This window comes from Sabethes cyaneus, chromosome 2 (assembly GCF_943734655.1).
Source record: "Sabethes cyaneus chromosome 2, idSabCyanKW18_F2, whole genome shotgun sequence".
Taxonomy (NCBI): Eukaryota; Metazoa; Arthropoda; class Insecta; order Diptera; family Culicidae; genus Sabethes; species Sabethes cyaneus.
In genome coordinates, this window is record NC_071354.1 from 211,608,136 (window position 1) to 211,622,042 (window position 13,907).

General features: G+C 39.7%; 1 protein-coding gene across 1 annotated transcript in view; it reads left to right on the forward strand.

Annotated features, from left to right (window-relative positions):
• The window catches only part of LOC128737317 (gamma-aminobutyric acid receptor subunit beta), a 166,855-nt gene that overhangs the window by 120,652 nt on the left and 32,296 nt on the right, over positions 1-13,907 (forward strand). The window contains exon 6 of the mRNA XM_053831934.1: positions 6,311-6,448. Coding sequence (XP_053687909.1) covers positions 6,311-6,448 — 138 coding nt within the window. The remainder of the gene's footprint in view (positions 1-6,310; positions 6,449-13,907) is intronic.

Consider the following 13,907-nt stretch of genomic DNA (forward strand, 5'->3'; position numbering starts at 1 on the left):
GCATTCAGAAAAAATTCGCAAGATTGGCTTTGAGAAACTTGGTACGGAACAACGAACAACTCCTTCCATATGAGCAGCTTTGTATGCTTGTCGATCTGGACACTGTGACTGCCAAACATGAAATAACGGATGTTATCCTCTTCGTCAATGTCTGGTCGAGTAAGAAGCCATGTGTTAAGCCACCAATTGAGTCTGAACAGGAGCCCATCAGCTGTCCTTCGTCGGCGCAGAACTTTTGAACCTCCTTTACGAAGCAGAAATTTATCGCAGCATGAAGCGACATGCAGATTCATGAACGAGTTTAACTGGCTTCAAAATATATTAGCAATGTTCTTATAACTGTAGTCTAATTAGTGCTGAAGGGCCAAAGCCTACAAAACCAGAACAAATACAAATCTATAAAGAGACAATCAAGCTCCCGTATATGACGAGAATTGAATTATCAGTTTCACTAGATAAGTGAAGATTGTTTACGTAAATCGTACATTTTCACTTATAAACAGCTATGTTTAAACAAAAAAACGCAATTACGATGCTAAAATTTACTTAATATTCTTTTTATCGTTCATGCTTATTCAGCAGACGTATCGAACATGCTAATGTAGGGCTGACTGCCACATTTTTCTACAAGTTGTTATATACGACATTGTTGCCTACATGCAGGATGTTATGTTTCCTATCTCGATTACGCCAGTTTGTATACTGCACGCTAGTTTATTGCTGTCAAAGCATATGGTTTGATAGCAATGTCGTCTTGATTTCCACGTGATCAATTTCACGATTTCACCCGTGATTTGCGATTTTTCAATTTCACGATGACATTAAGTTGTATCTAAAATAAAACTATTTATATAAGATATACATGACACTGTCGTGTAGCCAGCACTACAGTACTTATTTTAAAATTGAATCATTTTCCTAAACATGTTTCTGTATAAAGACATTTAAAAAATACTCGAAAAGGTGATCAATTTCACCTGAATTTACGGTACGTTTCGAAACCACTAGTTCGTAAGCGTATTTACAAAAGCGCGACTATCTTTTATTAGACAATGTTATTTTAACAAAGGTTATTTTAATTCTAAATTTGATGAAGTCTCATGCGTCTAAAAATTTACAAATAGTTGGAAAGTACAAATACTTAAGGCACAATATATAATGTCATTTTATTGAAAATGACATAAAATTAAGGCACCAACTATCGCCATTCCTCTGCTCCAGCTATATAAAACCTTTACCTATTTAAAATTGAAAAGAAGAAAACTTATCCAATTTAATTCTACTATGTATATTTATTCACGACAGATACGTATTTCGCCTACGACTTGCAGGCTTCCTCAGTGTCTATTTTCTAACTTTACCTACTTACCATTTTTTTAAATTTAATATTTTGGTACCGTATAATATAAACAATCAATACTGGTCCATTATTTGCACAAATGTGAGATATATGGTGGCTCGGAAACCAACTCAAATTCATTACACCCTAAAATAAAAAAAAATTGTCCCTAAGTTGACAACCATTTCCTCTTACCAACACTCATACGCAATGATATAACGCCCTGCAAGCTTATTATCAAATAATATGTTCTTGTAAAATGCAACCAACGAAAGTTAAGTATGAAAAACTAATTTTTAAAGAATTTTTTAAGCAAATGCTCTATAGTTCTGCACTGGATAGAGATAGAAATGTAATTTCTACATAAAATTTTATAGTTTTTACATTAACCAAATCTAATACCAACTTTTTTTTTTGCATTTATCATAGTAAGCCATGACTAACTTTTAACACTCAGATAATGAGGGGTACGAACAAAAGTGCTGAAGATCCGAAATGCTAAAATGAAAACAAAAGACGCTAAGAAAAAAGTTCCACCTTTCGTCCTTTTCGTCCACTGCAGTGTCGTACCTGGGGAAACAACTGGATGGTATTAAATCTAATATGAGTGCAATAAAACTCAAATTGTTATTTAGGAATATTAATTCCTAAATTCCTGACCGTAAAATTATTCGTTATGACAAAATTAAAGAAAACCGAATCAGGTAATCCATAATCTAAAACAAATACTTGACGTCTGAGAATAATAGTGTAATATTTTGTTTCTGGGTGGTAAAAATTACCACTCGTTTTCTTTTTCGTTGGATATAGGCGAACACTTTGCTATAATTGTAGAAACTATCATGAAGACACCAACAACAAAAAATCCCTTTCTACACGCATATAACAGCCTCATAAAGAATAAAAATAAAAATTTTTGAACTTATTTTACTTATCATTAGATAGTACCCGACTGTTTTACTAGCCAAACTACCGCCGCCCGCTATATTAGGTAGTTTAATACTAATAGCGGGTGGTGGTAGTTTAGCTAGTAAAATATTCGGGTACCAACCGAAAGATCGTGGTTGCGAACCCCACCTGCTATCACCTCGATATATTTTTGGTCTATATCGAAAATTTCCAAGTTCATCCAATTAACCCCTGCAAATTCTACATCATTTTTAGCACCCGTAAATCTACTAAAATGGCCCTGACTTCTTTATCTTTCAATATTTTTTCACCAAATTTGGCCATCAAATTTTCCCAAGAATATTTTCTATTTTCATAATATCTATGAATTATGGCCATACGTCACATGGTATCGGATTTATTCCCGTGTTCTGTAAAGGACCGCGACGTAGCTTATAAGACAATGTTGCTAAATATTTGAAATTTGTTTGAAACATGTTGATTTCCTATAACAAATCATCGACTGTGATCAGATTGGTTACTTTGCTGTAGTTATAAGTCATGGTAAGCGCCCCAACCGGATCCAGGGGATACTATAAATCCGGAACAGCTCCCATAGAGGGACATTTCAGCATCAGTAAAATAGACTAATCTCATGTTTTTAGTCTTGACCTTGAAATGCGGTCAGGCATTTATATTCATATTTTTTGAAGCGGTGGTTCTACAATTGATGAAGGGCGGTAGGGGAAAGAAATGAAAACTTTTAGTGAAGAAACGGAAAGATCGGAAAGGTGAGGAGGGGGGGGTATTGGTAGCTACTTGATTCTGACTCCTACCTTTTGTCCGATGCTGGAAGGTGCATGAGTCGAACCAAGCTATAATCTGACATTATAACCGGATTCGAACCCACAACACCCGCCATGGCATGTGGTTCGCTGGTACTTGTACCTATTGTACCTAGGTAAAGGAACCATAGAGGTGCTGAACAAAAGGAGACTGCAAAACCCACTTATCAAGAAAGCGATGCGTATGGTTGGGTTTTAAACACAAATTGTGCCTCTTCCTCCGTCTATTGTAGATAACTACCGACCGAGAAGTTTTAAATCTAACTTGTTTTTACTGGCAGGACGACGACACCTTGCAGGCCCTTACGACTTGCAAGGTACTACAAGTGACGTTGTTCGCCTGTCAGCGTGTTAGTCGCGGTTCTCAGCGCGGATTTTCGGCGAAATGCCCCGTTCCTATGAAATAGACTAATCTCATGTCTTTAGTCTTGACCTTGAAATGCGGTCATACATACATTTTGAAACGGTTTCTACAATTGATGAAGGGACGGTAGGTAAAATCAGTAAAATATGTCTTGTCGCATATCAAAAAAACCAGCATTTGACAAAATAGCGATTGGCGACCATCTCATATTTATCACTGAGAATAATGTGGGAATTCTCGTTTGAAGAGGATAGTCTTCAAGCTTGGGCGAACACTAGGTGCCAAGCTTAAGTAATAATATTGATGCGAAATTGGAAACTAAATAAATATGTACGAAGCTCATGTTCAATATAAAAATTCTAAAATCCTTAGAAGCGGTTTTATTCATTTAAAATTAAAAAGTTTTACTAACAACAACACACCAAACTGATCAGTTTTCCACTCATGACAACCGCATCAGCGCCATTTCCACAGTCTGAACTAACTTTAATTCCGCTTTATTTTCAACGAATCCAAGTAATAATTCTTTCTCTTTTTCGTTGTGTTCCAATAAGCTGGTATTTTGTGTCTTGCGCACGGCTTTTATACTTATTGATTCTATCTCCTTTGTATTATACATTCCAACAAATTCTCGAAAATCTTTCATAGAACTGCCAACCTAGCCTCGTTCTAATTTCATCAAAATCATACCTCACCTTACAATTTAATGACGGAGAAAAATAAAACGCAGCACGGAACGAGCGATGATCGCAAACCAGCTACCGATCGATGGGGCCCCCGGAAGCTACTTCTCCAACAACAGAGCAAACATAAAATCAAAAACAGGTCCTCATTTCATTATCAGATCCGTAAACCGTCAAACACACACACGTTCGCTCGCATATGCTGCCATCTTTTCCGTTCCATCTGCATGCCATTTTTGTGTGACTTTTTTCCACTCAAACATTTACTTTCATTCTCTTGTTCTTATTCGATTAGGTACAAACATATATGCAGCCGACAAAGCCTGCGGCTTTTATAGGTATAAGCCGGAAACTCGAAATCATAGGGTCTCACCGAAACCGAAACATCGCCGCGCCATCCGCCATCATCAATTTCATTTTTATCCAACCACCACCACCACAAGAAAGAAGGAACCAAACTCGACCAGCATGAAAATTTGCATGTCTCTGAGAACCAAAAAAAAATAACGAGAATGTCTCCCGTTACTGAAAGAAAATCATTTATCCTTTCCGCTAACATACCTACCCTAACTCCTTCAGCATCGAGAACTGTGTTGTATTAGATTTTTATTGTTAGTTTTGTGTTGTTTTCCCCCCCTACGGTGCTGCGAGTGAAATGATTAGCTGTCCGTTTTGTTTTCTTTTTTGCTGCCCCCGTTTGTGATCCATCGATTTTTTTGTTATTTGTTATTAACTTATTTGAAGTCAAAATTTCCTACTTGTGTACTTGCAGCAAAGGGATTTGTTTTGTTTTTGCAAGCAATTGGAGTTTTCCGTTTTCGATTTATATTTGTGTTTGCTCGTACCGAAGTTGTCACATTTTTGGTTTGTTTGTTGGTTTAGAGGAATATTACAATACTTTATTTTTCGTTTTCCACATGAATATCAAACAGGAGCGCTTTAATTAAATATCTTTCATAAGAGAATATTAGCAGACGTTCGGCTACCTACCGAAAGCAGCTGTTTCGAAGAATGTTTTTAACTTTTTCGTTGAAGAGTACAATCATTTATTCCTAACCGTTTTGATTTTTGGTTGAGAGTGAATTGCTGACATCATACTGAATTCTGCATGGTTTTCTACAATATTCGCTTTCCTTCCGTTTTAGTTTTTGTCTTTTCAAATTAGTTTTTCCAGTATTTTTTTGTTTTAGATCGCAAAAAAAGAAAAACCATTAGCTAGAAACTATTGCCATTTATTCTCTTTGGACATACAGGAGCTCTCACGACACATTCGTTTTTATTATTGCTGAACTGTCTTATATCTTTGGTTAATGTTTCTTGCATCACTTCAAGATATCGACTATCAAAATCTTGCGTAATGACTCTTCGCCGAAGAAACTAGCAATGTTGGCTATTGCATATGTGGAAGGAATTTACTCCTTTCGACTCTTTTGTTCAATTTTTCTAGTTTCGAAATTCAGCTTAGGTGAAATGTATGTTCACTAATAAATTTATCTTTCTTTGTAATTTCTTTTCCTAGTTTCTCCTCTCAATCTGGTCAAATTTTGTTTTCCGTAATGTGTGTTTTTCCTATCTTAACTTAGAAATTTCTTGGAGTAATTTTTATCAAACAAAAAAAAATGGAATCGAGTAATTTCTTACAAAGGCAAACACTAAGAACGAGCTTTGACAACCTTCTTACTACACCAAGCATCCAAATTTGTATTTTTAGAGAAAAATACCCTGCATAACAAACCAAATACTCAAAATGAATGTATGCCAAGCTTATTCTCTTCCGAATAGTTCAGTTCACAGTGTTACGAAATAGTGTGACTATTCTTTGCATAGGAAACTACGCCAGTATAACCATTTGAATCTTTTTAATTTTTTTGTTTTTTTTTCGTTTTCTCTCATTTCTTCACAAATTTCATTGAATCAAACCACACATTGACGATATGTCGAAAATCTGTAATATTAAAACAACAGCGAATATCGTGGTACTTTTGCGAAACAAAAAAAAACAAATAATCAAACGGCCAAATTTAACCATCGCGAAACATACACGATATCTAATCCAAAACGAAAACGAAAAACCCAAATCTTCGGAACAACCAACAAACTCGAATCGGATCCAATAATCAAAATTCCAATTCAATAATCCAAATATTTGCCATCAATACTGAAAATTAATCAATTTTTGCAAACCCTGGAGTCGGTTACACTATGCGAGATATCCGGTACTTCTGGAAAGACGGCCTAAGTAGTGTCGGAATGAGCAGCGAAGTAGAACTACCACAATTTAGAGTACTGGGTCACAGGCAGAGGGCGACCGAAATTAACCTTACCACAGGTACCCCATCATGAGCAAAACTTTTAAAAATCCAAACTACATTTCTTTCTCTTCTCAAATTCTTTCCCTCATTCTGTCTCTTTCTTCGCCATCTCCTTCGCCATTGTTCTTCATGATTCTTTGTTTTCGTTTCAGTTTTGAGTTTCGACTTTCATCTCGTTTTCTGTTTTCTTCAACTAACCCAAAATCTTTCTGCCATTAACAGTGAGATATAAAAACCAGTACGATAATTATTCTCTCTTTGTTGCCTTCTCTCTTTACACTCCGTTTAACACCCACACTATTTTCTCATTTTATTCGTTTGCTGTCAAACTGTGTTACCTTTTCTGGAAAGAAAACAAAACTATTCCCATTTTTTCTCACACCTCCACTGATAAATGATCGTAACACTCACCACCCGGATTTGTCACGTCACCCGCCGAACCGGACTCGTGAGTTCCGAGGAGGCGAATAATTTTGTTTTTGTTTTTTTACCAACGAAGAAAATCACCATACTTTTGCAAAACAAAAAACTAAAACAGCACAACTTATTGGTGCAGAACTTGAGCCCAACACATTGCCACTTTTCACACAAAAACACTTTCACACTTTTATGTTTACTTATCTACTACTCAGTGTTAAATTAAAATCAAGTGCCTTCAATGCCTAAAGAGGCACACACTCATGGTTGTTTTTCTTTAAAGCTAACTGATCAAATGTTCAGTTTTGTCCTTTCCAAAAAATAATTATAAAATATGTACGCAATCTAACCGTTTAAAAACACTAATGCACATCAGTTTATTTTAATACTTTATGTTGTTTGTTTATTTCTTTTTTCGTTTTACTTTGATTCATTGTTTGAAAATCAATGGAACGAGGAAAGCAATTCCTCCCGAAGTGAAGAAAAACTCAGCTAGAAAGTAAAAGTAAAACCTACCCTACGACGGCTAGCGCTAAATTAGCAAACTCCTGCGTCTATCAATTGTGTGCAAATTCAGCTATCAAGAAACTCATTTCAGGGTGGTAATTAATCGGACTATTATTAGTTTTGCAAGCAAACACCGAGCATTCCATTTTGATAATAATTAATACCACCGAATAATACTACTCCCACAGTTAATCGTCACAGCCTTTATAGCCCTTTCAGTTTTATCACTTCGTTTGTGACCTTTTCAGTTTGTGTTCTCCGTCACATACAACAATAAGTCTAGTTCCTAATCTCCCACCCACCCACAAACACAAGAGTATAAGTCTTGTTTTATTCTGAAAATCAGCTTCTGCCTATAATATTCCCTCAGTTACATCTTCCCACTTAGTACATATAAGCAAACTAGCTAAGAAATTTTGCGCACATTTCGACAATGCGACAAAATTCTCTACCGATAGGGCGACACCTATCGGGCCAGCTCCGTGCTACAAACCACCAACTAAATAGAGGGCTCCCACCCTGTTCATGATGGTTTTGTTTTTTTGTTCTCAACTTCAGTTTCAATGCAGTTTTAATTTCCATTCCGATATTTAAAAATCGTTTTTACAGTATCAATTGTTTTGTGGTTTTGACATGTGTATATATTATTCTTTAGAACGTAATCGAGAGTAAAACAGTAACCCTGCTAGCGACCGGATTAGACAGTGACAGTTGGGGTACTTTCAGACCATCGAAGCCCAATTGACACCGCTCGCTCGTACCAGTCACCAGTTTAATCAGTAGGTAATAATAGTCCTTTTAATTTCTCGTCCAAACTAAAGTAATTGCCAGAGAAACCAGAACTAAGCTAGGGTCCAACAACGTTAGTTTGGCCAACCAAAAAAAAAACACATTTCCAGATTGACAGGTAAACACGCCAACCATTTTATCAGTAGTAGTAATGCTCGAACCTAAAACTAAACAGCTAATTAGATGCAAGGAAGAAATCGTGAGAAACCTACAGTCAAGCGACAAACGCAAACCAAGTTGTCAGTGATAAAAGCGGATCTTGTACCTTAATTAAGTGCTTAACCTATGTCGTTATGTTTGATGTCTAATTTTTGCCTTTTAACCCGTTCTGTAACGCACATATCAAAACAAATTGTCGTAAAACTCTATTCCTCTCGCTACTCTAGTCGGATACACGATGCGAGATATCCGATATAAATGGAATGAAGGCCCCAATTCAGTCGGAGTCTCGAGTGAAGTATCTTTGCCTCAGTTTAAGGTTTTGGGACACCGTCAGCGTGCTATGGAAATCAGTCTCACAACAGGTACCTGTAGACGGTCACCGATTTTTAATTTCTGCTCATTTCTTATTCCTTTCTCCCCCTCAAAAAAAAACAAAATCAAATCAAATGATCCACACCCTCCCCAAATTGTTTCGTTATTATCTCATTCTGTAAAACCATATCAACATTCCTTACAGAAAAAAAATCAATTTATCAATCAATCGACGATTTTCAATCTTTCAGTTTCCATACTCTTCCTCCTGTACTTTCCTGTATCGAGAATCCAACGAAAAATCCAAGTTACGCTCTTCCTTGTGAACTTCAGTATACATTCATAGCGCTGAGAATCTCTATCCACATCTCACTCTCATCCAGTATTTTCACCCTCATAGGCCAACAACACATTCGCCGCTCGGCATTCAAATGAACTCATCAACTTTCGACATATCTCCTGGCTACCGCCATTCCGCGCTTCCGATCCGGGTTTGGGATACAGAACAGCAACAAAAAAAAACCATTCGGTTTCTTCCGTTTCGGATTCAACGGTGCCAATAATCATTACATTTAATATCCTTGATAAGCGCGTGCGAGAGATATCACTATACAACACCATTTTCCTGCTCGCGTACGCCGACGTACGAACGGACCACTTCACCGAATTGGTCGATTTCAGATTTGAACTTTGAAGCAAAACGTTGCAACCAAAAAAAAAAGATAGAAAAAAGAAACACTCAACCAAAAATTCTCCTATTTTAACAAACCCCCAGAATAGAAATGGGAAACGGACAAAAGCAAACGTTCACCGTTCAGTTTATTGCATAATCCCGAAACATGGAATTCGTTCGTTCCCATCAACCGTAACCGACTCATCCCCAAACCGCCAATTTGAAGCAAATTTTTATTTATTTTTCCCTCCAAATTCGCCTAACATATCAACATGCACAGCAGCAGCAGCAGCAACCCCGTAACCGAAACTAGCTCTGCTTTTAATCAGAAGCATTCTACCGTGCAACAAATTGGCCTCCCACACCCCGATGGTGGTCGTATCACGGTGTGGTTTCCTGCATTCATTTGTGTCCATTTGCATTCCACTACAGCAGCAGTCCCATGTGTGTGGGTGGATGGGTGGTGATCCTCGGCGTGCTACAACAATGCTGTCGATTTTTGGCACCCGTCGTTAAATATTATCACCGAACTGGCATCGAACGAGAGAGGCGGTGGCTTGCCCAATCGATCCTACTGCCAAACTTTAGGCCTTCATGGACAAACGGACTTTTCCAACTTCCTGTTTACGGGGAAAATAGTTTGTAACGCTTCGAGTGTGAACGTCCAAACGAATACGTTAAAAATTGATATCGAATTACTGGTGAAATTCGTGACAATAAGGAAATTGTACAAGTAAAATATACCTTCTAATTCAATTCTTAACAGCGTACGAACCGCTCTTGAAAAAAAAACGAGTCAAAGAGGATGTGAAAAAGCAGCGAGTTTGTCAGAACAGACTCAGGAATGAGACGAACGCTAACAATACGAATCGGAGTGAACGTGGTTCGCAATCGCTCGTTGATCATTCTGATGTGACTTATTGCCATTCACACTACTTGTACTTTTAAGATGTATTGTATTAATTCTTCATATATTTCAAACAATCGATATTTGTACGTTCTGGAGAGATCACTTAACTGATGATTGCATTGATCGATCGTTACACTACTGCCGGCGGTCATGAGTCATCGCCATCGATCGTTACGTTACTGCCCAAGCGGAGTCGGTTGTCCTTGGTTCCGCCAGCCAGCATTTGCTTTCTTTTAATTCATAGGTAAAGCAGATCAATTGACTGCATTTGTTGAAGATCGTGCCCCGTGTGTTCCTATCCGCTTGGTTCATAACACTTTGTAGTGCTATGTTGAACAGCAGGCATGAGAGACCACAACACAACAGTGTGTACCATCCATCGTAGATTGAATCAGTCTAATGAGCTTCCTGGGGAAGCAGTTCTCGTCCATAAATTTCCATAGCTATCTTCGGTCGATAATATCATATGCGGCTTTGAAGTCTGTATTCAAGACCCTTTGGAGGATCTGCCGCAGTGTTAATATTTGATCTGTTGTAGACCGTCCTTCAACGAATCCGGCTTGATAATTTCCCACAAATCTGTTCGCAATTGGTGATATACGGTGGATAATTATTTGGGACAGCACTTTGTAGGCGGCGGTGAGAACGGCGATTGCTCTATAGTTCTCACAGTCCAACTTGTCGCCCTTCTTGTACATCGGGCAGTTAACACCATCTTTCCATTCCTCCAATTAACCAGTGCGGACAAGTGGCCTGCTTTTTTGATCCCGTTCTAAAAACCTCCGCTCCGATGTCATTCTTCCTAGCCGATTTAAAGTTCTTTAGCTGCATGATGGTCTCCTTAACTTCGCTTATCGTTAGGGCTGGTACTTACTTACTTACTTATCCTCTGAAGAGCTGCGCCAGCCAGTGATTCTTCCTTCTCCTGCATACACCGTTCTTGCATACACTGCTAAAGATGGTCCTAGCCACACGACGATCAAAAACGGCCAGTGCTTTCAAGTCTCCGTTGAACATTGTCAACGTTTCGTTCCCGTAGAGGACTACCGGTCTTATCATGGTACATTTGGTAAGCACGACTTCCGACAAGAATACGTCTGCGTATTTCTCTGCTGCTACGATCCGAGCTATACAAATTTGTCCACTCGTCCCCGTCGACTACCACACTATTACCTATGCGAGCTCGATCGCACTCGATTCCTCCCGCTAACAGGTTATTTTTTTGTATGCCAGAAGGGCATTGGGTTAAAAGGCCACTGCGACAGTCTTAATGATCGTCTTTTGTGGCAGGCCCCGATTGCTGTACATAGTTTACGGATCGCTCATATCCATTGATGGAGTTGAGCGGAATAGTTGTAATCCTGTGCCCCAATTCGGTACTACATGGTTTATAAAGCCAATGACCGTTTTGGGATTTAGGCTCCATACCTGATATGGAGTAAGAAGCAAACTTCCTAAGAAGTGGTGCCTTGATAATGCAAAAGCAAAACAGATGCATTGAACTTTCAGGTTCAGAGTTACAAAAGCGGCAGGTGTCGGATGATACCTTGCCGATATTTTTAAAATGAAAAAGAGCGGGGCTAACAGGTACTTGGTTTTAAACGTATTCACTACTAATCCAACCTTTACCGCTTCATGTTTCTGTTTGGTATACTCCTCGGCAACCGCCTGGAACAACCTTCCGACAATGGCCACGTCGTCAGCGAAACAAATAAATTGGCTAGGTATATTGAAGATCGTGCCCCGCATATTAAAACCCGTACGTTTCATAATACCTTTTAGCGCGATGTTGAACAGGAGACAGGAAATACCATTACCTTGTTGCCGTGATAACGCACCGGTTATTGTCACACAACACTGTATACCATGCATCGTGGCCTTTATCAGTCTTGTCAGCTTACCGGAAAAGCCGTTTTCGTCCATAATTTTCCATAGCTCTTCACGGTCAATAGTATCGTAGGCTTCCTTGAAATCTATGTATAGATGATTCGTAGGGACTTGGTGTTCGCGACACTTTTGGAGGATCTGTCCCAACACAAAGATTTGCTCCCTTGTCGATCACCCGTCTACATAACCGGCTTGAGAACTTCCCACGAATCTACTTGCTTGCGGCGATAGACGACAAAAGATGATCTGAGAAAGGCATTACGGGCGGCGTTAAGAATGGTGATGGTCCTTCCTTCCACGCCTCCGGTAGTTGTTCTGCTTCTTAGATCGTGACTATCAGCCGGTGCAGACAGGTAGCCCACCTTGATAAGCTCCGCTGTGATGCCATCTTTGCCAGCTGCCTTGTTGTTCTTGAGCTGCTTGATGGCTTGGATCACTTCACCTATTGTGGGGGTCGGCACACCACCATCATCATTCTCCTTGCTCTCTTGGTATAAGCCGTCTCCGCGACATTCAGATGCTCATGGTAGTGCTGCTACCACCTTCCGATCTTGTTGTTGTTAATCAGCTCCAGGCCGTGGTTTCCTCTGCTGTACGAAGAAGTCGTCTCCATTCCACTCGGTCCATGGCCGTAATTCGCCAGCCACGTAGTCTACGTAGGGTCCGCAGGTCGCCTTCCACTTGATCGATCCATCTTGCTAGCTGCGCGCCCCGCCGTCTCGTTCCAGTCGGATCGTTATTGAGAACTTTTTTAACTGACATGCTCACGACATGCCCAGCCCATCGCAGGCGACCGATTATTGCGGTGTGAGCGATGGGTGGTTCCCTAAGCAGCTGATGCAATTCATGGTTCATTCGCCTCCTCCACGCTCCGTCTGCCATCTGCACTCCGCCGTAGATGGTGCACAACACCTTCCGTTCGAAAATACTAAGGGCGCGTTGGTCCTCCACGAGCATAGTCCATGTTTCATGGCCGTAAAGGACTACCGGTCTAATAAGCGTCTTGTAGATTGTTAACTTCGTGCGGTGGCGAATTTTGTTCGATCGCAGCGTCCTACGGAGTCCAAAGTAGGCACGATTTCCTGCCATAATGCGTCTTTGTATTTCTCTGCTGGTGTCGTTATCTGCGGTAACAAGTGAGCCCAGATACACGAACTCTTCTACCACCTCGATTTCATCACCGTCTAAATCAGTGGTGCCCAGGCATAAGCCTGGTGCGGGCCAAATCAGGTCGCCCCATGAGTCCACGGGCCGCAATGACCTCTGGCCATTTTTGCGCATACCAAAATATAAAATAGACGGCAGTAAAGCCGATTTTTAGGAATCACTACAAGATTTAAACCGAAAAGTAACCAGATCTACAATATGCACGTTTACTACGACTGAACTGAGTGACCCCTGTGTCATCAAAAAAATTATTCATAAGTCTACCATCTCTCAAATCAGTCCGCGGGCCGCACGAATCTTCACGAAGTCACTGGTCTAAATGAATCCGGGGAAGAGGTCAGCATTCACTTCTCTAAAACCTTCCGATCACCTCTCGTTTATCCGACAAGATCCCTCCGTCTTTATCTCGAGTCTTTGCGGGATACATTCAGTTTCTTGTAGAATTTACGTTTTTCCTGAGAACGATACAGCTGTTCCATGCCTTCAAACTTTATTTCTTCCAGACGGCGCTTCTTTTCCTGAAAAAACTGGGTTTGCTATCTTCGTTTTTGTCTATATCGTTCCACGTTTTGACGGGTCCCCAGCTGCAGCAACGACATCCTCTGGCATTCTTCGTCGTACCACTAGTTACGTGGACTCCTCTTAACAAACC